The 25,617-nt window shown below is 39.0% G+C and overlaps 2 protein-coding genes across 2 annotated transcripts in view; both read left to right on the top strand.

The window, feature by feature from the left end:
* The first annotated feature begins 377 nt into the window (after positions 1–377).
* On the top strand, positions 378–11,755 carry c7h19orf47 (chromosome 7 C19orf47 homolog). The gene is made up of 8 exons (XM_053501132.1): positions 378–451; positions 4,937–5,024; positions 5,215–5,329; positions 7,353–7,434; positions 7,897–8,010; positions 8,234–8,380; positions 9,118–9,194; positions 9,312–11,755. The coding sequence occupies exons 1-8, from the start codon at positions 433–435 to the stop codon at positions 9,849–9,851; spliced, it is 1,182 nt and encodes a 393-aa protein (XP_053357107.1). The 5' UTR covers positions 378–432; the 3' UTR covers positions 9,852–11,755.
* A 2,057-nt stretch (positions 11,756–13,812) lies between these two features.
* Positions 13,813–25,617, top strand: part of ttc9b (tetratricopeptide repeat domain 9B) — a 35,292-nt gene continuing 23,487 nt past the window's right edge. Inside the window, exon 1 of the mRNA XM_053500700.1 lies at positions 13,813–14,450. Coding sequence (XP_053356675.1) covers positions 14,051–14,450 — 400 coding nt within the window. The 5' untranslated portion in view covers positions 13,813–14,050. The remainder of the gene's footprint in view (positions 14,451–25,617) is intronic.

Here is a 25,617-nt window from a genome sequence, read left to right as displayed (position 1 = left end):
AGGGACATTGCATTGCATTGCATTGCATTAGTAAGTTGTGCCATAACATAGTATATTGTTCCCACAACTTAATAAGTCGTGGCCATAACATCATAATCAGAGTATTCCCATGCCGTAGTAAGTCATGGCCACAATATAATGTCACATTCTCGCAGCTTAGTACCTAGTACATTGTGCCCACACATTAGTAATCTCTTAATAAACTCTTTATAAGTCGTGGCCACAATATACTGTTAAAAAAATAGTTAAAAAACAAAAAAGAAATTAAACCAAAACAGCAAAAGGACTGTAAAAATTAGCTGTAATATATATATTCGTGGATGATGTGATCTCAGGGTTCACTCGGAAATATTCGGATTTCCGATCTGTTCCGAGAAGCAACAGGAAATGACATCACAATAGTTCCGCAGTGTGAGTTTTTCCCCCACCAAAATGGCGTCCGTGACAACAGGTGAGAAAGAGAGGCATCTCTGTTTGTAGCGTTGGCTTATGGTTAAATATGCCGATATAGTTTTAAATTGTGATATATTTTATTTTAAAATGTGATAACGCCGGTATCACAAAGAATTCATCATGTTTCTGGTAATCCGGTTATCTCTTAGGCGAGCTGATATAACCGAAGCTAACAGGCTAACAAACAATTGTATATGATAGAATTTATACAAAACAAGCCATGTCGTTGACTTTATTACGGCGGTATTTAATTTAAATTTATAATCTATGCAAAATAGAATAAACGATATTAACAATAACTCGCCGTCATTTTTAATTTAGCGTTATTTTGTCTGAACAATGAAGCCGGGTAGCTCGGGCCTTTTCGGTTGACTAGGCGGCATGTAATTACTGTTATAGCGTTACCTAAAGAACACCACCGTAATGACATTTAATATTGATAAAAACAATAACACTATCTATAGGTTCTGTCTAGTTCTTCATGTTTTAAATGTGACTGAAGCCGAATCTCAAATGTCTCCTCACTACAGTACGTACTTATAGGATGTGAAATAGAAAAGCCATCCGAGTTATTCCTCATGTTATACACACGTTAAAAAGCTGTTTAATGTCCTAATAACTGATCTGTATATAACAGGATTATAAACTGTAGAACTAAACCTGACTTTGCAGTTCACTATGTCTGTGATCAGTGCTTTATAAATAACTCTCAGCTGCTCCTGAACATCAACTGCTGTTCCCTAGGGCTCAAGTCACCCTTGCCTATATGCAGCTTTTAAAAACTCAATAGAAAATTTCGCTGCATAGAAGTTCTTTTAAATCACAGCTTGCTAAAATCAACCAAGGCGATGGTCCGAAGAAAAACTACAGTTTTAACTGCATTTGAATGGACAAATAATCGATTAACCTGCTTAACTCTTCCTTTTTTTATAACATGAGGGGGCTGTAGGATTAGATTTTTGTTTGTAAACCCCGTTGTGATTATTTTGACACGCATTGCGACTGCAATTTAAACCAAAATATTGAACTATTTAATGCCATAATAACCATATATTGTATGCCATAATAACCCACCTGTATTAAAATGTACATCAGCCATGGCATTATGACCACCTACTAACTTTTGTTTTGCAACCAAAACAGTAATGACTTGTGTGTTCTGATACCTTTCTATATAAAATCAGCATTAACATTTCAGCAATTAGAACTACACTAGCTCTTATATTGGTCCAGACTACACGGGTCAGCCTTCGATCCCCATGTGCATCAGTGAGCCTTGGCCGCCCATGACTCTGGCACTGGTTCACCGGTTTTCCTTCCTTGGATGACTTTTGGTATTTCCTGACCACTGCAGACGGGGAGAATCCCAGCTGCTCTGACCCAGTCATCTAGCCATTACAAATTTGGCTCTCATCACAGTAGCTACAATTACAATATCTCATGCCAGTGGCACCTCTAAGTGGGTGGGTATATTGGGCAGTAAGTAAAGCTTTTGTCCCTGGAGTTCATGTGTTGAAAACAGAAAGAATAGGCAAACGTCAGGATTTTAGTGACTTTGACAGGGGCCACATTAAGATGGTTAGATGTGGTGGTTACACAACTTCAAAACTGCAGCTTTTGTGGGATGATCTCGATCTGTAGTGGTCAGAAATGAGCAAAAGTGGTGCAAGGAATTAAAACCAGCAACAGGGTCATGGGCAGACATGTCTCATTGATGCATTGTGAAGAGCGAAGCCTGGTCCATATGGTCCGATCCAATATAAGAGCTATTGTAGTGCTAATTGCTAAAAGGGTTAATGCTGGTTCCCATAGAAAGGTGTCAGAACACACAAGTCATTACTGTTTTCGTGGCAAAACGGGGGGGGTGGGGGCGCTACTTAATTTTAGGTGGTTGGTCATAGTGTTGATACGGCCAATGGCTGATCGGTTTATTTATCTAGGCTAATGCCAAATAAATCAATTTACCAATATTTATTTATCAACTCAAAATGATATAAAAATGTATTGACAAAAAACATGCATATTAGGATAATTAGCATTCCAAAATTGTCCATAGTGTGCGAGTTGATTGTGTGTCCTGCAACGGATTGGCAGCCCATCCAGGAAATAGTTTTAAAAAATTGCAAGTAATTTATCTTAAACTTCAAGAGAAAGAATCTAATTATTATATTCTTTTATTATAACATTAAACAAGTTGAATTGTATGTAAAGACTATGATGAAGAATTTCGGGGAACACTTGAGTCTGTCCCGGGCACGGTACAAATCATGTCTAATGTGAAAAAGCCTTTTAAAATCTGTGGAGTTAAATGTCGATTATTTGCTACCTCTTTATCTAAACTATACTGAAGCACATAGCATAACTGGACTTATTAAATTAACCTATGAAGTTGCTACATATATTACAACTACAGTATTGTGGGGAAAAATGTTCAGCCCCATTTCTGAAATTTCTGATGCTGTTTAATATATTTCACCCACCAAGCAGAGTCTTTTATGCGTCATTTATATGCTGGTCAATATATACAGCGACTTTTTATGTTTGTATTTTATTCCAATTTCATTGCAACCATCGTTCATAGCACTTTCTGCAGCAGGTAATTATTTAAGTGGTATTGCAAGTATGGTGTCAGTCTTGCTTTGCTTTTAAGAGTTATGAATTGATGTCATTGTGCGCTGTATGTTACAGGAGAAATTATTTTAACTTGTTACTGGTTGTTTGCAAAAATTTCTATGCTTCCATTTACTAGAAATCATGTCAAATCTTATCGAGAAAGGGCCAGTGTGGGTGTGGGCTTTTAATCCAATCAAGAAGAAGCGAGACCTGGTTTCACTTGTTTAATTAGTCACTCCTTGGCTCTTAATAGACTCTCAGGTGCGGCTTATGCTTGCTAGGAACGAAAGCCTGCACCCACTCCGGCCCTTCCTGGAGAAGATTTTTACACTCCTGTAACAGACTTTGTTCCATTCTTTGTTGACTTCAGTTTTTTTCCCTCCTGTGTTGCATTATTGTTGCCCAACCACCTCAAAAGGCAACATTATAGTTTTTCAGCTTCTATTCACTAGAGAAGTTGGTTTGCGAATATTGACTTTAGTGTAAGAAAATGGCAAAAGGCTCATGAACATTTGTGAGTTTACTGTGTATTCAAGATCGCATTCTAAATAACAGTTATTTATGATATCGTCTTTGATATTCAGGGGTGCGTTTCCCGTACAACGATGTAGCTCTTTGCTTAACCACCGTTGTATGATGCAACGTTGAAGAAAAGAACTAACTAGTCACGACTGTTTCCCAACACCATAGTACCTGTGTCACACTTCCATTGTTAAAACCCTGTTGGTTTAATCTGTTGTTGTTCTTCTTCTTCTTCGATACAATGGCGGAGTAGTGCCATAGGCACATATCGCCCCCTACCGTAAAGTGTTTTTTCTCTCTTCGGCTCGCATTTAATGCGCTTTCGCAGTGACATTACGTTGAAGTGGTGTAATAATGTCACGAACGCAACATTCATTATTTGTACAATAAAACTTATATAGGCATACACAGTTTAAATGTGCTCTTTTCGAATAACAAAGTCTATAACCTTTAGTTATATTTCATTTGAACTCATTTTTATTTGGTATTGATACACAAGTACAATTAAAATAAAAAGAAATTATGTGTTTTAAAATTGCTGGGATTGTGTTGTGAACACCTGTTACCTATTTTGCTCAAGATCATTTCCTATATAAGTCCCTTTACATAAAGCCATGTTTTAATGAGAGTTGATGTGAAAAAATGACATGGAAACCACAATTTACTACAAAAGAGCTTGCAGGTCAACAATCAAATCTTGCTTTTCTAAAAAAAAAACAGTTACAAATTCTGACAAAAAAAAAAAACAAGGAATGAAATCGCACAAAAAATTAATGCTTCTGGAAATGGGTATGAGAGAAGCCCAGAGGAAGTCAGAAACAAGTGGAGGAACTTTGCAAGTGTAACCAAACAAGCAAGTCTAGTGGTGGCCTGAAACCAAACCCCTCCAAAAGCTGCCATGTAATTGTAGTTACTGCAATTGTCCACAACATTGCAGTCAAGGAAAATGTCCTGCTTTTTGATGAGGAAGAGGGGGTCTTTCTGGTGCTGCTGTGAATGAGGAAGATGACACTTGTGATAAGGATATCTATATTTCCAAATCGCTCAAAGTGGTTGGGAAAATTTTTAGAAACTAATAGTGCGTAGGGTCGTGAACTGTGAATAGAACACACCCAGCCGCGGCAAGGAACTATGCTTCTAACCACAGGTCGAAGGCTGTAGTTCCAACCACGTAAGTTTGCGACGCTGTTTGCGAATGTTCGTTCGAACTATGGTTTCGAGAAACACCGAATTGTTGAACTATGTTGGTAACGACGGAACTTGCGACCATAGTTGGCTGACGATGCTTTTGGGAAACGCAGCCCTGATCAGCAATTAGTCCTTTAACTCTCTTGGTGTTTGTTCTCAGCCACATCTGAGTGGATCCAGTTCTTCAAAGATGCAGGAATTCCTCCGGGTATGGCTGCTACCTATGCCATGTCCTTTGTAGACAACAGGTAAAAACCCTTTTCATGGCAGAGAGACACATCCAATGTTTGTTTTATTTTATACAATTTAACACTGTCAATACTTATTAGATATTAAGCCTTAAAATTATTAGAACATAATTATTAAAATAATTCAGAACTATTTACCCTGTGTAAGTTGTTTAACCTTGTTTATTTTGTGCGCATGTGTGTGTTACAGAATTCAGAAGAACATGCTGATGGATCTCAGTAAGGACATCATGATGGACTTGGGTATCACAGTCATTGGGGACATTATTGCCATTCTCAAACACGGCAAGCACGTTTACCGACAGGTGAGCAACGTCTCTGAGATAGATGCTTGGAACGAAATCTTTAATAGACTTGTCTATATGACCGTTAGATTTTGGCATAGACAAGGATTACTTATAATTACTAATATTAAATTATAAGTTTAATTTCTTTATCATTACAATAAAAAATTAAATGTTTAATTTACATTAAAAAAAATGGAAAAGCGTATTTTTGTACAACAGAAGGCCCCAGGTTTAAACCCCAACCAATCAGTTGCCACTGTTGGAACTCTTGAGCAAGACCTTAACTGCTCAGGTGTCTAACTAGATGCAATCTAAGTTGCTCTGGATGAGGGTGTCTTTAAATGTGCAAGCACTGGCCACTGTAATAGGAACACTTGGGGAATTTTAACATTAGGATCTTTTCCAAGAACACCCCAAAACCTGGTTTATTTTGATCCATGAGAATCCAGATGGGAAAAGACTGCATCTTAAACTCGAGCATGGATCGAACCAGATATGGAAGCCAATCGTACCTGAACACTGAAGGGGATGTGATTTCATTAGTGCCATCTGTCTCCTCCAAACCCTGAAGAGACACGGGAGCATTGCTCTTATTTTCCTTAAAAACATTTATATTATTAGACATAGCTTCTTCCTTTTTGTGCATACTGCCTTCTGCTGTAACCAAATATGGAGAAAAACAATAATGTGAAAGTTGTCCAGTTGAGAGGGGGGCAATCATTTTTGGACATGCCACAAATCAGTCGTGCTTAATGTGATAGTGTGCTTAAAGGTCCTACACATCATATTTTTCATTAAATGTTAATATGATCTTTAGGGTCCTAATGAAAAGTTTGTATTATACGTTAATTAAAAATTCAAAAGGATTGTGTAAAAAAAACACTACTTTTACCTGGTAAAAACTAGCTCTGTTCTCAGCAACCTGTTTCAGTACATGCTAATTTGCTAATTTAAATGCTCATGACCATCTGCAAAGAGTCATAGTAAAATAAATCACACTCACCGAGCCTGGTGAAGATAAAGCAGGAACACGAAGCGTTAGTACAGATCCATTTTTAGGAGCAGCTTCCTAGTAAAACCTGCTTTATATTGACCCGCGTTTATAAAGCAGTCTGGTAAAAAATTATTATCGCAAACATGAACGCATTTAGGTAGATCAGCGGGGACGTTAGCTTTAAAAACTAAATTCAGCCACTGCCTCCTCAGTGGCTCAGATACCTAACCCTAGGTAGGTACCCTAGGTCACTAACCCTAGGTAGTGAATGACGACTGCTGTGTTCGCTATTACACCCAACTACTGTACACCACACTCGCTTAGGCGCCATTTTGTTCCAGCGGCGAAAAACAATGGCCGACAGCTTCTTCTCACTCAGGGCGGGTCTTTGCTAAAACACCAGTGTCAATCAACTTGTGTAGGAGCGGCCTCTGTCGGTTTGGCGTCACATCGACAGGCATTTGTGATTGGCCTGATTTCAGAAGGGGGATGTTACTGTAATAAACGAAAAGAAAACCACTGGGCGGCTCTTTATCATCGTAGAGTGGTTGTGTACGCACTCTCCTAACACACAGTTCAGTCCAAACAGCTTAAAATAGTGCATGTAGTGCTGTATGACCCCTTTAAACTTTGCTTATTTATGCAGTGATCCAATTAACCAAAACTATGCTGGTTTTCTGCTAACAGTGGTTTTAAAGAGTGGTTATTTAAGTTCCTGTTCCCTGTTAATTCTAGTGACATTAACCAATCACAGGCATTTGCAACTTGAAGTATGCAGAATGCCTGTTTCTACTTTCATGGTTGTCTGCTGTTTGTGGTACGGGAGAGCTAGCTCTTGGCCAAACTGGGGGAAAGCAGCTCAAAATGTGGCTGAATAAAACAAAGTAAATAGTAAAAGGTGGTAAAATTAGGTCAGGTCAAGTTAGGAGTAATTTGTTTCCAAGCAAAACGCATATTTTTGCACAGTACAGTCACATGGTCAAGCGGTTTTAATGTTGTGAATTATGAAGAAAATATAACCCTTACTCTTTGTGTTGCTTGTTGTAGGATATGTGCAAAATGGCCACTGAAGCTATTTCCTCAGGCCAGACCAGCGTTCAGGCTGAGCTGAGGCGTACTGCCAATACCCGTGAGTATCTTACCTACTCAGATGCACATCCGCCCTGATATAATACAATTCTGATAAGATAAACGGAATGAGTGAATAAGTATATTTATTTGTTGTTAGGCATACAATGGCCTAAAGGGGTGTGACTTATCATTAATATATATATATATATATATATATATATATATATATATAAAGGGGTGTGACTTATCATTATTATTTATATTATATATATATGTGTGTGTGTGTATCATATTATATAACAAAAATCAATCTGGCATTTTCTGATCGTCTACCAAATAATACATAAATAAAGGGAAAAAAAAGGCTAAAACTATCGAGTGCATTGAGAATTTTTCTTTTATATCGGACTCATGTTTATAAACCTAAAGACCGAGACCGCTGGCATCAGCACGATTCTTCTGTATTGCAGTAGATCAGTCTTTTTTTTTTTTTTTTTTTTTTCTCTCTCCCCTGTTTAAGCTGCCACTCGGATGATCGCCAATGCCTTGAGTCGAGACTCACCACCGAGCACGCCCGTGCGTCGCCCTGACAACCGGCTCTCAGTGACCATCTCCAACAAGAGCTCCAAAATCGGTACAGCTCTCCTTTTGGTAGCAGCTCATCTGATTATCCCGTTCCCTCTGCCATCACCATGTCATTGGGTGTTATCTTAGTGTAAATGTTTATTTCTCAGCACACATGCATGTCTCGGGTGCAGACATCTGCTCAGTGCCCACACCTCTTTGGTTTTCACACCTTTGTTTTTTACAGTTCCTTTTTTTTCCCCCTCTTTCTTTTTCGTCTCATCCTCTATCAGCCGCCAGTCAGACTTCGGCAGAGGTGAACGGATTGCCAGTAAAGCGCCGGCGAGTAACTTCAGAGATGGAGGGGAAATACGTAATTAGTATGCCAAAGGGCACCACCGCCCGGAGCCGACGCATTCTTGCCCAACAAGCTAAGAAAGGTGACCAGGGATCAGACTGTTGGCCTTATGTTTAAACACTGCCTTCTTGTTCATGGTGTTGACTATCTAGTTTCCAGATGAATCCTAAATTAATAATACTCACCATTTATACCCTCATCGGTTAGTTAATTAACTATAATCAGCTGCAATGTTGGTTCTCTTAGCTACTTAGTGTTGATAAATTTTTTTTTACTTTTTCACAAGGTTCCCCATTATTAACTTTTAAATGTCTGTTAAAGTTGCTTATTATAAGTAGCTTATTTATTTAAGTTGATTGTGTGTGGCATTTATATGGAACACATATTATGTTTAAGGTCCAACCTCATTGTGAGGCGAGTAGTTCACCTGGTTTATTTAATCCTGCTGATTTAAATCAATGTTGAAATAGCTGCGTTGAAAAAAAAATAATATAAATTTAATGTTAATTTTTTTTACTAGCATTTTTAAACATATAAACAGCACAAACTTGGTGTAAAGGTTTCCTGTTACACAAGTTGCTTGCTTATTTTAAAGTTTTAAGAAAATCCTTTTTTTTGTGGAATTAAAATATTAATAGTTATAGCTCAAAAGTTTTTAAAATCTTACACAGTTGCAGTTGACAGTTTTACTAAGCTTTGATTAAGCTCAAATTCAGCTTTTAATTAGTTAAGTATATATTAATCAGTATATATACTGTGTGTATAAGTATTTTTTAAAAGCTCAAGCACTTACATTCTTCCCATCTGTTTTGGTTATAGGTAAAAGTTTAAAGCGTACTTCCGTGTTTGAGAGACTGGGCTCCGATTCTAAGACAGACACAGCAACAGCCAATAAGGTGAATATTGTGGTATATTTACTGGTTTAGTAATCTGTTCATCCTGGATCGACTGTAAGGTATTGAAGAGGTCGATCATTCTCTTGCTCTTTTTTTCTCTCATTTCCCCTTCTGCAGCAAGTAACGGGTGTGTTCAGCCGTCTGGGCAAAGTGGACGAAGATGAAGAGATTGATACTGCAAACATCCCAGCGGCTGAAGAGGACAGCGATGGCGAAGGCTCCGTGCTTCAGTATGCAGGTGTCCTTAAACGGCCCCAACTGCCATCCAAAAAAGAGCCCATCGTCCAAAAAACTGAACCCGTCGCTCTGTATCGCCTAGGCACCAAATCTAAAATCCCACTAAAAGAAAGCACGCCTACTGCTGTTCCCTCTTCTACATCTTCCAGCCAGGAGGTGGCGCCCAAACGAAGGATACTGCGAAGGTTGGGTAAAGTTCCTGCAGCCAGTCCTACTCCTGCGTCTTCTTCCAGCTTACGATCTAGCCAGTCAACAGAGACTCAGGATAGTCAAGTGACCAGCAGCAGGAGCAAGGCAAGCTTTGCCGTGGCCAGTCCTAAAGTCAGCAGCAGCACAGGGACGGGCAGGGACGCACACGGGGCTCAGATGGACGCTGCTACAGTCAGTGTGTTCAAAAGGCTCGGCGCCAAGAGGAACTAACACACAAACCTCCTCAACACTCCTTTTCTTTTGGGTTCCTGAAGTATCCCACGTTCAGGTTTTAGGAATAAAGAGTAGTCTCTTTGTGTATATAGGAATGATCATGTGCACCATTAACATTTTGCAGACTTCTAATTACTTTTCACATAATGATCCTATACCTCTAACATTTCTCCACTTTGAGAAAGTCTCTTTAGATTTTTTTTTTAGGGAGGAGAGATTCTATGGCAGTTTTATACAGCAAGGCAATTATGTATGTGCTGTTATGCCATAAACAGACTTTGCAATATTAGGATGTGTTATTTATAAGATTTTTACTTGCCTCTTCACACAATGATCAGCAATTTGCCTGAAATTCCAACTGAATATGCAGTTCTGTTTTAAATTCTGCGGATAGAAAAAACTATCAAATCTTTACAACTTCCCAAAATAATGTATACAGGAAGGTCTGGATTAGTGAAATATTGTGTGCACTGTGTTACCGGTTCACCCACTTCACATCAACATCTTTCACCTGCCTTCCTATAATCAAGAACAATGTCCTTTTATTTTCACTTAACTGCCCATCAACCTTACCGACTTCCACCCATGTAGCCATTAAAATACTTGTAGAATGATATAAAACACATCTAAATTCAAATTTTATTTGTCCCATATACAGTCATATCTACACTGTAACTCATATCCACAACAACATATCCACACTGTAACTCCAGTCACTGTCAAAACACTCCATGAAATCAGATGTTACTTTAAAGCCCTGAGTTTTTCTTCTTCTGATTCAAAGCCACGTTAAATGTTATCTGGATGTAAGGAGTAATCAAGGTGTCATCTTCCCCTGCTGGGAAATAGCATTAAGTTGCTAAGCAGTGCACATGGCGATAGACCCTAGGGTGTTGATGTTTTTCACCTCTGTTTCTGGCCAACATGACAGAAAGCAGCTTCTGGGTTTGAATTACACCAGCAGGTGCTGACCACACTCTTGTCTCAGCTACATAAATGAATATACCTGGCCTCCGACCCTGAGTCGCCCAGTTTTTGTATAATTATTTTTGTTTATTTTAATTTGTAAGTTTTAAAGGAGACCTTTTAGGTTTAAAATGGGAAAAGATAAACGATGGTTTATTTTATAAAATGGCTGTATTTGCAGTTGATTGACCATAAAATGGAGAAGTAAAAAACTGGCTGCTCCCTTTCTTTGAGTGTCTCACATTAAATGTAGTTTAATTTTTAAACTAGGTCTAGTGTCTAATGGACTTTCAGCACATTAACTGTTCGACACATTACAAGTCAGTTCATTAATTTAGGCCTGTGGTTTATCTTAATAGTAGAAGAGCTGCTGTTCTAGAAAGTGCAGTTAAAATTAAGAATCTTGTAGCACACTGCCTGGCAAAAAAAAAAAAAAAGTTGCACACACTTGCTTTGATTATGGTGTAAATCTGCCATGCCAGTGTTTTGACAGCCATATGCAATGTCATGATTATTTCTGTCCTGAGTTGTATATTTTTACTTGTCAGGAGAGTCAAACCACTCTCATGTCACAAAAACTTTCATTGTGGTTAAGGTCAGGACTATGTGGTGGGCAATTCATGTGTGCACAGAAAAAAAACTCCATAGATGTGATAACCTGGTCATTCAGTACATTCAGGTCATTAGCAGACTTCATTTTATTGCCACATAACGGTGCTGGGTCAATCTGAACTCATCCGACCACATGACCATTTTCTATTGCTACAAAATCCGATCTTCATACTTTCTAACAAATGTAATTTTTTTGTCTGATAACGTTGCCTTACTAAACGTTTTTCTTATGACAACAGCTGTTTAATCCCAATCCTGTAAATTCTTGTCACATTGAGCCTGTGGAACTGCTCTTAGTTTTGCTGTATAAACGTTTAAACATAGCTGTGATTTCTACGTTTTTTTTACAAAGTTTTCTCCATTTGTGATTATATTTTTGTACCACATTTCTTTTGTTAACTTGGCTTTCCAGCATATTCTTTCAGGTTTCAATAATGCATTGGCCAGTAATTTTAGCAATATCCTTAATTGTTTCCTTTGCTTGATACATATATATATATTTTTTTTTTTTCAGGCAGTATACATCTATATCATTTCCATTTTGTATTGGTAACTCACAAATCTACATTCAAATGAGTTGCTTTAAAGAGCAATTTTAATTTTAATGCTATAAATTATGACCACAAAAATAAACCCTCATTTTGGTGTTAGGTTTTGCAAACCTCTTAAAATTATCAGACCTAACATAAAGTTATGTTTATTTTCTGATGTCTGGAAATACATCTCAAAAAGTAAGTCCAAGAAATGTGATAATACAATTGCTTGAATTGAAAAAAACAATGTGGTGGGAACTTTGTATTTTAGTCATATTAGCATTAGTATAAAGTTTTAAGAATATTTCCTTAAATTTGGATTAGGTTCAACAATGAAGAAACAATCACTTTGAATTTATATGGATACCTTTGTAGAAAATAATGCTTTCAGGCCTTAATCTGATTATAGACACTTCTAAGTGCGGCTTAGGGCAGTGATTGGACATTGATTTCATTTCAGTGTGTCACAGCTTTATCACCTTACTGAAATTAGAATGCATTGTAATAGGGAATTGTCTTTATATCTTATTTAACCCCAAATTGCCAAAATCTCCATTGAGCTTTAATCTAATCAATGATAAATTATGTCAGCCTGTCTGTGGAAGGTTTGGAAATAAAAAAAAAAAAAACTCTGATTATAATAAATAGCCAGAATATTATTGTACATGTATAAATAATAAGCCAAATAATTGGATTATGTTTATAAAAAAAATTGTCCTGAGTAATATTAGTGAAATTTGTTACAGTTAAAGGGTTCTCTGGCATGAAAAAGGTTTAGTCACTAGCACCTGTACTAGTCACATGTTTTTCAGGTTGTACTGTAAAAATGAACAGCAAATGATAAGTGTTCAGCACCAGAGTACTGCAAAGGGTTTTTCCTAACGCCACTTCAAGAACCATTGATCTAGATAAACAAGAAATGTTTATCACCTTGCAACGTTTTATGAATTTCACAAAAGTTCATAAATCCATTGAAATATACTACATATGAAAATACAGTACTTATCTGCATGTATACAAAATAGTATAATGTGGCTATTGCATTTGTGTATGGCCTGAGTATAATCCCCATCAGACATAAAACAGTTTTTTTTTTATCATGTAGCAAACTACAACTACTCTTCCATTAAGAATAAAAAAAATCTAATATTATACCTCAAAATAATTTGATCTGTAGAAACTGGGATAACATTAAATCTGTCTTAGCTAGTACAGTTCCTACACATCATTACACTGTTGCTTTTGGAGAATGATGACGTGAACATTCATATTTCACAGAGATTTAGCTGCCGTCCCTTTTTTTCTTTTAAACCAAATGGACCACAGAGAGATTTTAAAGTTCAGGTTCACATCAAGTGACTCAGGAAATTGATCATAGCATGTTTCTAGACAGTTCAAGGAATTGGCCTTCCCAAATTGCCCATAGTGCTCCAGGCTCCCGCAACCCTGTAAACATGGGTATGCAAATGTCATATCTGCTTGATAGGAGTATACCCCTGCAGACACACTAGCGGAGAAGATTGGACACAACAAACAAGAAGAATTTGACTTTTCCTTGTGTGTCCATGTTTCATGCTATATGATTGACCAGGCATCATCCTAACTACATCCCTGTGCATGTTTTGTTTATTTATTTATTTTTTGTAATTTCTGTTTATTTATTTATTTATTTATTTATTTATTTATTCATTCCCTGGCTGTCAGAGTGTTAATAGCGAGCGTGCTTCCGAAACGTGATCGTGATGCATCATCAGCAGCTCGCCCTCTTTGGTTTCCCATCATGCCACGCGGCTTAGGCGTCTGTTCGTGGTGCTGAAGCTGAGAGAGAGAGAGAGAGAGAGAGAGAGATGCGCTGAGCTCAGGAGTCGCACAAGGCGTCCGTCACCCTCATCAGGAAATAACAGTGCAGGGAGAATAACACGATTAACAGAAGAAGAAGAAGAAAAAAATAGAAAGGAAATGTCGAGTTCGTGTTTTTTTTTAAAAATTATTTAAGTTAAATTTTGGACGCGCTCTGATTTGATTGTTAAGGATTTTTCTTTTATTTCGGTGCGAGCTCTGCGTTCTCGGCGCCCCGCGTCCTTTATGCACAGCACGCTGCTCCAGCCTGTAAAGCGGAGCCAGGCCGCGGGTGGAGACGGAGGAAGCAGCGGAGGAGGAGGTGGTGGTGGTGGTGGTGGTGGTGGAGGACCCGGAGCACGAAGCGCGGAGATGGAGTCCAAAATCCAAAAGGCGATCGACTTCAAGCTGGAGGGTCACCGCTGCTACAAGGAGAAGAAATTCCGCGAGGCTATCGGCAAGTACCACCGCGCGCTGCTGCAGCTGAAAGGCGTGCAGGTGGCGGCGGGAGGAGGCGGGGGAGGAGTCGGCGGCGGCGGCGGCGGGGACGTGGAGCTGCTGAGCCGGGCCTCCGCCGAACAGCTCTCCGAGGAGCAGCGGCGCGCCGTCAGGAGCACCGAGATCGAGTGTTACGACAGTCTGACAGGTCGGTCCCTGTGAGGATCTCCTCCTCCTCCTAGCAGTTTGCTCTTTACTCGGCACACTGAGCAAGATTGTGTATTTTGGAATGTGAATAAACTGAGGCATTATCCACGAAATATCTCATTCGTGTAAAAAAATAAAAGAAATAATAAAAAAAAAGAAATATATATATATATATATATATATATATATATATATATATATATAGCTTTAGGATCTGGTCATATTTCTAATATCTGAGGCTAAATAGATGTTTGTATTTTATTCAGATAAAAGATTGTTATTAGGGATGGTTACTCAAATCAGTGAATTAGAAGATGCACACAATTATAAAAAGACCAAAAAAAAACACTTTCTAGCTTCTTTAAGGGTCATAGGAATGGCCACATTTAGGTTATGACCACTCACATACAGAGAGAGAGAGAGAGAGGAAGGAGAGTCTGGTGTTTTGCAGCCTGGAGCATCCCTGGTGGTCTCCCACGGTAGCATCACAGTGGCTTGTGGTCAACACAACAGAAAGAGATAACGGAGTACTTCGTGTTCCAGCGCCGTCCCTGATTTGCCATCATGCCTATGATTTCTCATCAGCTGATCACGTTCCTTTGTTTGTCATCTCGCAACCTGATGTGAACCTGCACACACAAGGGAACATCAAGGTTGTGAATGTCTCGTAGGTGCAGAAAACGGAAAATGACGGGGAAAAAAAGCCATGTTGGCTTATATCTGTTCGGATGTTTGAAGGAAATATTCCATCAGTCCACCATGTTGGGTTGAAATGGTCTTAAAAGCAAAAAAAAAAAATCCAGATTTGGGTCAGCATGTCTAACATGGGCTGTGTAGTTCAGGTTATATTGTGTTTATGATTGCATGCAGGACCTTAAACCTGTGTGCGCACACAGAGATATTTTTCAGCTTGTGGTTCTGTCAGCATCAGCAGTCGTGCTCGGGTGGAGCGGTCACCGATGCTCGTGTCTATGGTGGAGGGAGAGGGAGGGGGTTTTGATAGAATAGCCTGCTGTTAGTCCTGCCAGGCTGAGTCAATACAGATGCTGCTTTTGTTGGTGTCTGTGAAAGAAAGAGAGAGAGAGAGAGAGAAACAGACAGAGAAAGTTGGACATATAAAGCTGTTTGTTGACAGTAAAAGGACCGGTTGTCCTTTTATATGTTCAACACACAGTAACCACAACAACTTCTGAAGTTAGCACAGCTTTTTAACAAAAGCAGCCAAGCAGTAATTATGAAACACATCTAAGGCAACATGGTTGTATTGAGACGCACCCATAAAACCTCTGATAAACCTTAAACAGACTGGTGAGACTGGTAATCTGTGATTAGTACAAAAGCAGAATGACTGGAAGTGAGTGTAGGATTTGGCATCGTCATGGTCTATACCGCTTTATAGGGTCATGGGGGGGGTGTCTAGAGGGGTCTGGGCACGAGGTGTAGGATTTGTGTGTAGGGAAATTTTGGCATGACTCAAAGACCTGATGTCTCTGTAAGGCAATGACTTATTATTAAACAGCTACACAGAAGTAAATGAAAAAATAAAAATAGAGAGAGATGTTCTAGAAAAGAAACGGCACACTGAAATTTCCCTGTTGTTCCCTGATTCTGACTGAACTGTAACAGAAGATGAATGGTCTATTTGCAATCCTTATTAAAACACAGTCTCAGGAGGGAGCAGGGCTAGGAAGCCTTTGTATCTGGGTTACAGGTACATTTGTCAGGCTATGCAGTAGCTATGAGTTTTGCTGGGTCTAGTATTAATCAGCCTCCGAGACTTTGCAGACATACAAAAGAGAAATCATGGCTGATGAAATATGTTTATCTTCCTGAATGGATTCATGAGGAAGGCTAAACAGCATCATCATCATCTGAGGTAGTTAGGGCTTTTTGACAGAAGTTAATCAGAGAGCGCTTCTGTGAGGTTTTCGAGCATCAAATCAAGATATCACTACAAATAATGCAGTTATGCTTTGAAAATTGAGATCAAATTATTTTTGATTCATACCGATTTATTACCAGTGGCATCAATTTACCATCAAAGTACTTTAAACTATCATTCCTGGCCATGCATTTGATTTTGTGTGGAACCCGACAGCAAAGTGTTTTGCAATTCATAACTGTTCAAAGAACACTCGGGGAGTTTTCCTTATTCGAGAGGGTTCCATATAGAAAGTCAAGAACTCAGATACTACAAGCTGAGATGGCAGCTCTCAAAATGTCTGCAGTGCTCCTGCAAAGTCGCATCATTATCATCAAAACAGTGGAGTGCTTACACATTCTGTACACACGACAGCAAACAAGGATTTAAAATGTTTAAATCAAAATTTGTTAACGGAGAAAAAAAAAACGAATGAATCAGCATTTACAGCATTTCCTCAACGGTGTTAGCATCAGGAGAGATCAGTGGAGTGAGGAGATGATAACAAGGCTCGTGTTTAAATGCCATGAGTGACTTTTACCTCAGGATATGATAATACGTTTGAATAAGGTGAATACTCATTTCTCAGCACTTAGCATTGTTGTCTCGCACACTTTCAAATCTCACCACATGAGTTTGCATGTTCTCCCTCTGCTTTGTGGGTTTTATTCAAGTACTTTGGTTTCCTCCTACAGTCTGTAGACATGTGTTGATTGGCCGTAGTGTGGTGCGGGCACCCCATCCAGGGTGTCTTCCACCTTGTTCTCTGGGATCGGCTGGATCCAGGGCCCCTTGCAACCCTGCACAGGGTACGCGGCAAAGAAACTTAAGGTATTAGGTAATGTTGTTTTTCCAAGGGGTAGAATTGATCCAAATTTAGGTGGTAAAATTTTCTGTAAAATTGGATTAAAATGTAAAAATTGTTCTTAATTTCATAGCATTTTTTGGAAGCTAACCAGATTTTTAGATCTAGACCTTTGATTGAGAGACATAGTTAAGATCATAAAAAATGCAGTTTTTTTTATCATTGTTGGGGGATGTTACTTTTTAAAGTAAGTAATTACATTACAAAATTACTGTCATTAAAAAAGTAATCAGTTGCATTACAGCGTTACTTTCTGATAAAAGTTAGAGTACTTCTCCATTCCTTTGTGATTCCTCATGCATGTTGTTTTAGTCAAGACCTTTATAATTATTTTCCCATCATCACTTAACGTTTGGCTCATAACCTGTTAACTACTAAAACCCCTATCTCACCTACGCGATTTCGCGCAGTGGCCGTAAGTACGGTTCATTATGATTCATTGCGAGTTTTGGCGCTGTGATAACGCTTCCAAGCTCGCTGACCCTACAGAACGTCGGGCGGTCACTCGTGGCGGCTCATGGTGCCTAACACCGCTTCTCACCCGGAGTCAAACAGCATAAGTGAGATAGGGGTATAACAGCAGGAATAACAGAGGGGGTGGGTTGTTGGGGGCGGAGCTTGTAGGACGACTATCACACACACACACTAACGGAATGACTGCTGTCTGGCTCACATTTTTGAAAATATAACTACATAACTAAGTGCTTAAATGGCAGATTACTCAGAACAGATAAAGTAATCCAAGTACTCTAACGCTACACCCAACACTGGTTTTCATATAGTAAAAATATCACATTTCGATCATGTAAGCCAAATATTAAAGCCAAATACATGTACGCAGTCCAATGCTTTAATATTAAAGCCAAACTCAGCACCAACAGCAGAGTACAAAGTACATATTGCATGTATCTTAAAAAAAACTACTTTTATTAGTGAATACTTTTTACTTTTATACATCCCACAATAAATGTATTTGCACTTTCTACTTCACTACATTTCTGCATTGTGTTGCATTACATAACCAGAGTGGTGCATAGTATTTAAAGCAGTAACATCGCCACTTTATTGCGTAATTGCATGATTTTTTTTTCTTCCCTTAATCATGTGGCACTTGTTTGAACTCAGAAGTGGAGATGGTTGCAGAAAGTGAAAAAACAGCATGTTCGCAGTCAGAAAACAGAGCGCTCTCGCTATCTCTTTCCAGACTGCGAATGTGCTGTTTCGTCACTTTCTGCATTCGCCTCCACTTCTGATTTCGAACACCTGCTACATGATTAGAGAAGAGAGGGAGAGAGAGCGAGACTTTTATTATGACTTTATGGCAATTGTAAGCTAATACAAACTCATTACTTTTGATAAGGTAAATACATTTGTACTTTTGCTCTAATAGAATTTTGAATGAAGGACTTTTACTTTTACTTGAGTAATATTTTACCTCGGGAATCTAGACTTTTACTCCAGTACAGGATTTGTGTAGTTTCTCTGCCACTGACGAACAGTCATGAATCAATAAACCTGTACCTACAAAAACCATTGTAGTACCATGGTCTGGGGCAATGATGTATCAGGTGGTTGCAGCTCTGGATTGCTGGTCTGAGGGTTGGGGGTTCGATCCCTGCCACTGTCGGGTTACCCCTGTTGGCCTTTGGGCAAGGCCCTATGCCGACATATAATACCCAGCCACCCAGAGCCAGGGCAGAAGTGGGTGGATTGTTGCAGGAAGGGCATACAGTGTAAAACCTGTGCCAATACCTTGCGGATCGGTTTGATTCGATGTGGCGACCCTGAGAAAGGGAAAAAGCCAAAGGGAATCCTCATAACAGTGGGACATGGCAGAACAGCTGGTAAGGCTAGTGCAGATAAACTTCAAGTTGATTGAAGGCTTATGGCAGCCAAATCACTTGTAGTTGGCTGTCTTGTTGCCTGGCAGAGTAGATGCATAATATTTTGCAAATCAGGACTGAATGAATAACTTGGGGTTTGGTGCAATACCGTTTTGGATGTTGCATCAGCAGCCTCCAAGCTAAATGAAATCTTTCTGCATATTACTTATGAGACAAATTATAGTGTTTTTTTGTTTCTTCTCTACACTGCAATTTTTTTTACAGTTGAGCTGTGGGTTTGTGTGTCTGTGTGTAGCCAGGACAGGAAATGGCTGCAAAACAGTGGACTTATCATGCACGCATTCCGCTGACACGGAAAATCGGCATCGTTTCATGGATTGCGATTATGCTGAGATGGTGAAGATGAGTTCATATTGGACTCATATACTAGGCCTGAGCGATCACTAGAGACCTCTGTGATGAACAATTACTCTGCTTTTTTTTATGAAGCCAAAGGACTCCGTTCATTGCACTTTGACTCTGTGTAGATTCTGTAGAATTGTTTAAATATGATTTTTAAAAACCTTTTTAAATCCTTTGCTATGCTGGGTAATTAGGAACGACCAGATTAAACAGGATTTAAGAGATAGACATATTCTAACAACCCCCGTCCTTTTCCCCTTCCCTCTGGAGAAAGCAGATAGCGTTATACCTTTCCCTTCATGGGCAGGGCCTTATCAACATCCCAGGAACCCAATCATAGGAAAGCAAAGATAGATAAATAAATAAATAAATGGAAATCATCATGCTTTAAAATTTCTGTGCTGTGAGCATGATGAATTGATGTATAAATGGGGGAAGTGGAGATGAGAGTCCTCTCTCTTTCCCCCTATAGGCAGTGCTGGTTGGGAGAGTGCGTAGGGCAGCCGGTGCCAGGTTCGCAGATGGCAGAGCGTCTCTGTGGGGCTCCACTCAGAACAGACCCTACTGTACAGTACTGTATTATAACATAACAGCTCCATACGCCACAGAAAGAGAGAGAGAGAGAAAACATCAGAGGATTATGAGGATTATGAATTATTATTTAAGAAATGCTGTATGTGTTTTTTTTCATGACAGTTAATTAAGATACTTAATACTTAAATATAATATGTTGTGGAATTATGTTTTAAGTATGCTTTACAGTAGTAGCAGTACTAGTTATTGCAATTAAAGCATATACGGCAATTTTTTTTTTCTTTATAACAAAATTGTATACCTCCAAACACCTTTTTATGGCCTCATTCACTCACTCACTCATCATCTATACCACTTTATCCTGTATACAGGATCATGTGGGTCTGGAGCCTATTTCAGGAGACTTATGGCACAAAGCGGGGTACACCCTGGATGGTGTGCCAATCCATCGAGGGCACACACAATCACACTCACATTCACACACCAAGAGCAATTTGAAAACATCAATTAGCCTAATCTGCATGTCTTTGGATTGTGGGAGAAAACTGGAGTACCTGGAGGAAACCCACCAAGCACGGGGAGAAGATGCAAACCCTCTCCACTCAGACCAGAGGTGGGATTCGAACCCGGACCCTGAAGGTGCAAGATGTCCTTTTATGGCGTTAGGATACATAAATATTATAAGATTATAATTTTTATTTTAGTACTGTATTTACATTTGGAAGCCAGAATAACTCTTCTAGAGTGCTTGCTTCCTCTTTATTGCATTATTTAACGAAGGAAATGGCCACCTAGGCTGCTGAGGCTGCCAAAGCCAGACAGGGAGCTGTCATCAAAGGAAATCAAATCTATTTGGCTTGAAGTGTGGAAACAAATCAAAACAAAAAAAAATTAAATACAAATAATAAAAAAATCATCTGAACACAAATTTATGTTGAAAAAAAAACTTGATAGATGCCTCTACACACAGACTGTTGCCATTCTGTTCAGAAGCATCGCTTTGAGCCCTGACACATTCATATTCCGAACACATGCACCGTTTGATCACTTGCTAATGTTCTAGTTGGAGGTTTTACTGGTGGTTTGATGTTATTGCGAGCTCTTCTCTCAGGCAAGGTGACTGCACCGGCTTGTGATGCTGAGTCATTTAGTGTATGCTGGTGGGCGAACACAAACGCACCCTGTGCATTAGGTCTTGATGCTCCCTAGAGGCCAGTATGGATTAATCCATTATGATATATACAAAGGATTTGGACGGAGATACTGTATCACTAGATAACATACATGAGAGATGTAAGGAATAAAATACCATGTGGTATGCTGTTATAGGAAGATAATCTATGACAGGGCGGTATAAAGTAGAGTTGCTGTTACTACAGAAATTTGCCAATAGTTTTGTTAATAAAATGTTAACTTGTTGGTTAAGCAATATTAGATGATAAGGTGATATTTAGTACAACAGCATGTGTACTGAATAACAGAATGTGATATTGCTTTTATACAACAGTCCCACAAACCATTGATTATCAACCAATTATGACTTTTTTAAATTTATTTTTTATTTAACCAACAAGTGTCAATCACAGTCGCTTTGCACCTCCAGGGTCCGGGTTCGATTCCCGGCCAGGCTCGATTCCCGTCTCTGTGTGTATGAAGTGTGCATGTTCTTCCCGTGCTTGGTGGGTTTCCTCCGGGTACTCAGGTTTCCTCCCACAGTCCAAAGATATGCAGGTTAAGCTAATTGGCGTTCAGTGTGTGAATTAGTGTGTGTATGTGTGTGTGCCCTGCGATGGATTGGCACCCTGTCCAGGGTGTACCCTGGACAGAATAAAGTGAAATACAGGATAAAGTGGTATAGAAGGTGAGTGAGTGAGTGTCAATCACTTATTTCATACACCAAGTAGTGCCCTTGATCAGGGGTTAGATAGGGATTTGGGATTCAGCATTGAGCAAGTTAGTTTTGTAGTACACATTAGCCGGTTTCGGAGGCAATTCAGAATGACTTTTAAAAGCAGTTTACTAATTAGACAAAGTAATGTTTCAGATGATAAAGTTATTAGGTGGGTTTTCTTGCTAAAAGTGCATTTATATAAAGCTGACAGAACTGTCCTTTCTTGATGTTGTTCGGGACATATGTTGCGTGACTGACTTTCCCACTCCTGGAAACACTAGGAGGCTGTACTACAGCACCAGATGCTACTATTTAAGGTTCCAGTAACCCACAAAAATGCGGCTTCTGCATGAGATTTGTTTATAACTTTATGGAAGGTGTAGGGTTTATACCGTATATTTTAGTCAAGACTAATAATTAACTGAAGCATAATTTAATAAATGATAGCAGTTCAATAACTTATTATTTTATAAGTATTATAAATAATACTTATTTTGTTCAGTGATATTCAAAACCCTTATTAAGTATCATGCATCCTATTTTCGTGATTCTAGGTGCCCTGCTCTTTTACGTCATTCTTTTCGGTCACTATGTACATTCGATCCATTTTGGTGGTAGGATCTCATCTCTCGAATGCCCCTTTCAGCTCTTCAAGCTTGTCAGAATTCAGAAGCTTGCTTATGTTTTGCTGTTCTTGAGTCATTACTAGAGGTTCCAACTTGATTTTTCATGTCAGTTCTTTTTGTATTTAGTGTATTTGGGAGGTTTTAAAAGATTTAGTAGTAACCTAAGTCTAGTATGATTGCAGCTTCTATACAAAACCGTACTAGACAAAGTTAAGGCTCTTGGTTACCGATCAGAAGGTCCTGAGTTCCAAGCCCAAGCCCCCTGAATAAGGCCCTTAACATTTTCTGCTCCAGGGGTCCATGATATGGGTGCCAACCTTGTGCTCTGACCCCATCTTCCTAACAAGCTGTTATATGCACAAAAAAAGGAGAAAAAAAATAATTTCACTGTGTTGTAATGTATATGTGACAAAACAGTCTAGAGATTAACAATAATCATGTAAATATGCACGTTCTAGGAAACAATTGCAGAGAAAAGAAAAGCGAAAAGTGCTGGTACTGTACATGGTACCAATAGAAAGAGAAGGACATACCAGAAGAACATTACTTACCTATAATACTCAAAGTTCTATTTACTGCACCATGCCAAAGGGTTCCTCGCTTAAGTTCAGAAGTTGCATCAGCATTTCTCTGGGAAAGTCAGAACTGGCTTATGCAGGTACTTTACATTCTCTGACCTGCCCTTTCAGATTAAAATCACCTGCATGTGGTTCTCACCACAGAAGGTATAAATAGACCTGTCTATCTTTAAGACTAAAATATCAGACGGGTAGCAAACACGGGCTGTGGCATTGCTGTCAAATGTAATGCGATGTAACATAAATGCAAGGGACAAATGTTGTTCATAGTTTTAGCAATAAGCAAAAATCTGGTTCTTGACATAAATGAAGACACTTATTAAGGCTGATTCAAACTCTCTTTGCTGATTACTCTGACAGTGTCACTGTTATTAAAGATGTCTAATAACGTTTAATATCGGCATCAAATCGTTTTTTTTTTCAGTGAATTCACAGCCTAAAAACATACATTTCATAAGCATGCATGACATATTGTGATGATAATTTATTAAACTGTCCATACCACTTGATAGTGCTTAAGTCTGTAATTACTGTTGAGCTGTAATTACTGCAGTTGCACTCCTTATAATGCATGTAAATTTCACCAGATACTCCAGTTTCCTCCCACATTCCAAAAGTTGCCTGTAGTGTGCGAGTATATGTGTGCCCTGTAATAGATTGGCACTCTGTCCAGGGTGTACCCTGCCTCGTGCCCTAAGTCACCAGGGATAGGCTTCAGGTGCCCCACAACCCTGTATACAGGATTAAGCATTATTTAACACATACTGTAAAAAAAAAAAAAAGGGGAAGACTTACTCTAGAAAGAGATTACTTGGTCAGAGATAGCTCTGTGGTTTATGTATTGGACTACGGTTCGGAAGGTCCCAGGTTCAAATCCCATGACCACCAAGTTGTCCCTGTTGGGCCCTTGAGCAAGGCCCGTTACCCTCAATGGCTCTGATGTACAATGTCAAATCCCTCAATTTTCACTAAGGTAATCGGATAACTGACAAATAAGCAGTTTCACTGTCAGGTGTGGTCTGAGGTCTGGATTTGATTCCAAGTGTTTAATTTGCATCTGGTAGCTGTTCATGGGAACTCTCAACATGCGGTCCAAAGAGGTGTTAATGCAAGTGAAGGAGACCATCATCAGGGTAAGAAAAAGACCTGGCAAATCACAAATTTGGTACATCTTTATCAAGAAGGAATGCAGAAGTGAGCTCAGAAACACTAAAAGGCCTTGAATGCCACAGAAGGCAACTAAAGTGGATGATTGAGAATTAGTAACGAAAAACCCTTCTCAACAGATGCCCAAATCAAGAACAATGAAGTGTCATTGTCAGTCTACAATTAATTTAAGCCACCATAAAGGTAATGACAGAGGGTTATCTTATGATGCAAACTATTGGTAACTCTAAAAAAAAGAAAGGCCAGACTTTAGACTTTGCCAGAAAATATATAATCTTTTAAAGGTGGCTCTGGTAATGGACCAGGATGGCATCTCAAGGGAGGAAACCCAGCATTTGGTGATGTCTATGTCTTCTTAAGTAACCTGAACTGCATGAGTTCAAAACGAAACCCCCTCCAAGCTTAAGCAGCTCCTGTTCCTTGGTTACAGTCCAGCTGTCTAAGAACTGTGATGAAAGACTAAGTAAAGGTTAGACACTGACATCTGCACAACCGCGCCAACACTAAACCGGCACCAGATACGTGCTGGGGAAAGTGCTATTAGCAGATTAAGTAAATAAATCATTTGAATGTATTGTCACTTATAATATATCTTTGGTTGAGAGATTACCGTTTAGATTAGATTTGTAGATCTCTGGTGCATTTAAATGCGATTTCATTCTAACTAAGGTGTTGGCTCCCTGGACTGAGAGAGCTGCCAAGAAATGTCACCACAGTAAATACAATCTTGTTAGCCTAAAGGAAGAAAGTAAAAACTTCTGGCATTAAAGAATAGAAGTAAGAAAGATTGCTTTAGCCCAGTCATACAGAAACGGAAAAATCTATCCTTTCACTCCTCAGGAGGTTTTTTAAAGATGGGAGGAAAAAAAAATTATACTTTCTGTAAACGCGACCTTGGAAACTAGTGTAGTTCAGTGACGCATTGGTCCATAGGTGCTCAAGCATGAGGTTTTGAAGCAGGTGCACAAATAGACCAACATTTGGTAACATGTTGTATAAGAGTGGTGGCCAAAAGTTTTGAGACAATTCAATGTTTTATTGAAATTATCAGTAAAATAACTTATTTTATGTTAGGAAATGGCTATACAACAATCAGTATTTATTATGAAATCCTTTATTCCTCCCAACTTGCTGATTCTGGCTGTGCATAGAGTCAAAAAGACATCAGCAATACTCTGGTGTCACTCGCTCAATCCATGCCTGCTTGATTGCTTCATATACAGAAATTTGCCAAGAGATTCGCAATCCACTTGAGAATTCCCTAGTTATTGCCATCCTTTGTGCAGACGTGGACGTCCCAGCTTTGGAAGAAGAAAAAGTCTTGCCACATATTTGTTCCA

The sequence above is a fragment of the Clarias gariepinus genome, chromosome 7 (genome assembly GCF_024256425.1).
Source record: "Clarias gariepinus isolate MV-2021 ecotype Netherlands chromosome 7, CGAR_prim_01v2, whole genome shotgun sequence".
In the NCBI taxonomy this organism is placed as follows: Eukaryota; Metazoa; Chordata; class Actinopteri; order Siluriformes; family Clariidae; genus Clarias; species Clarias gariepinus.
Note: the sequence above shows the minus strand (reverse complement) of the source record. Positions and strands in the feature narration are given on the sequence as shown.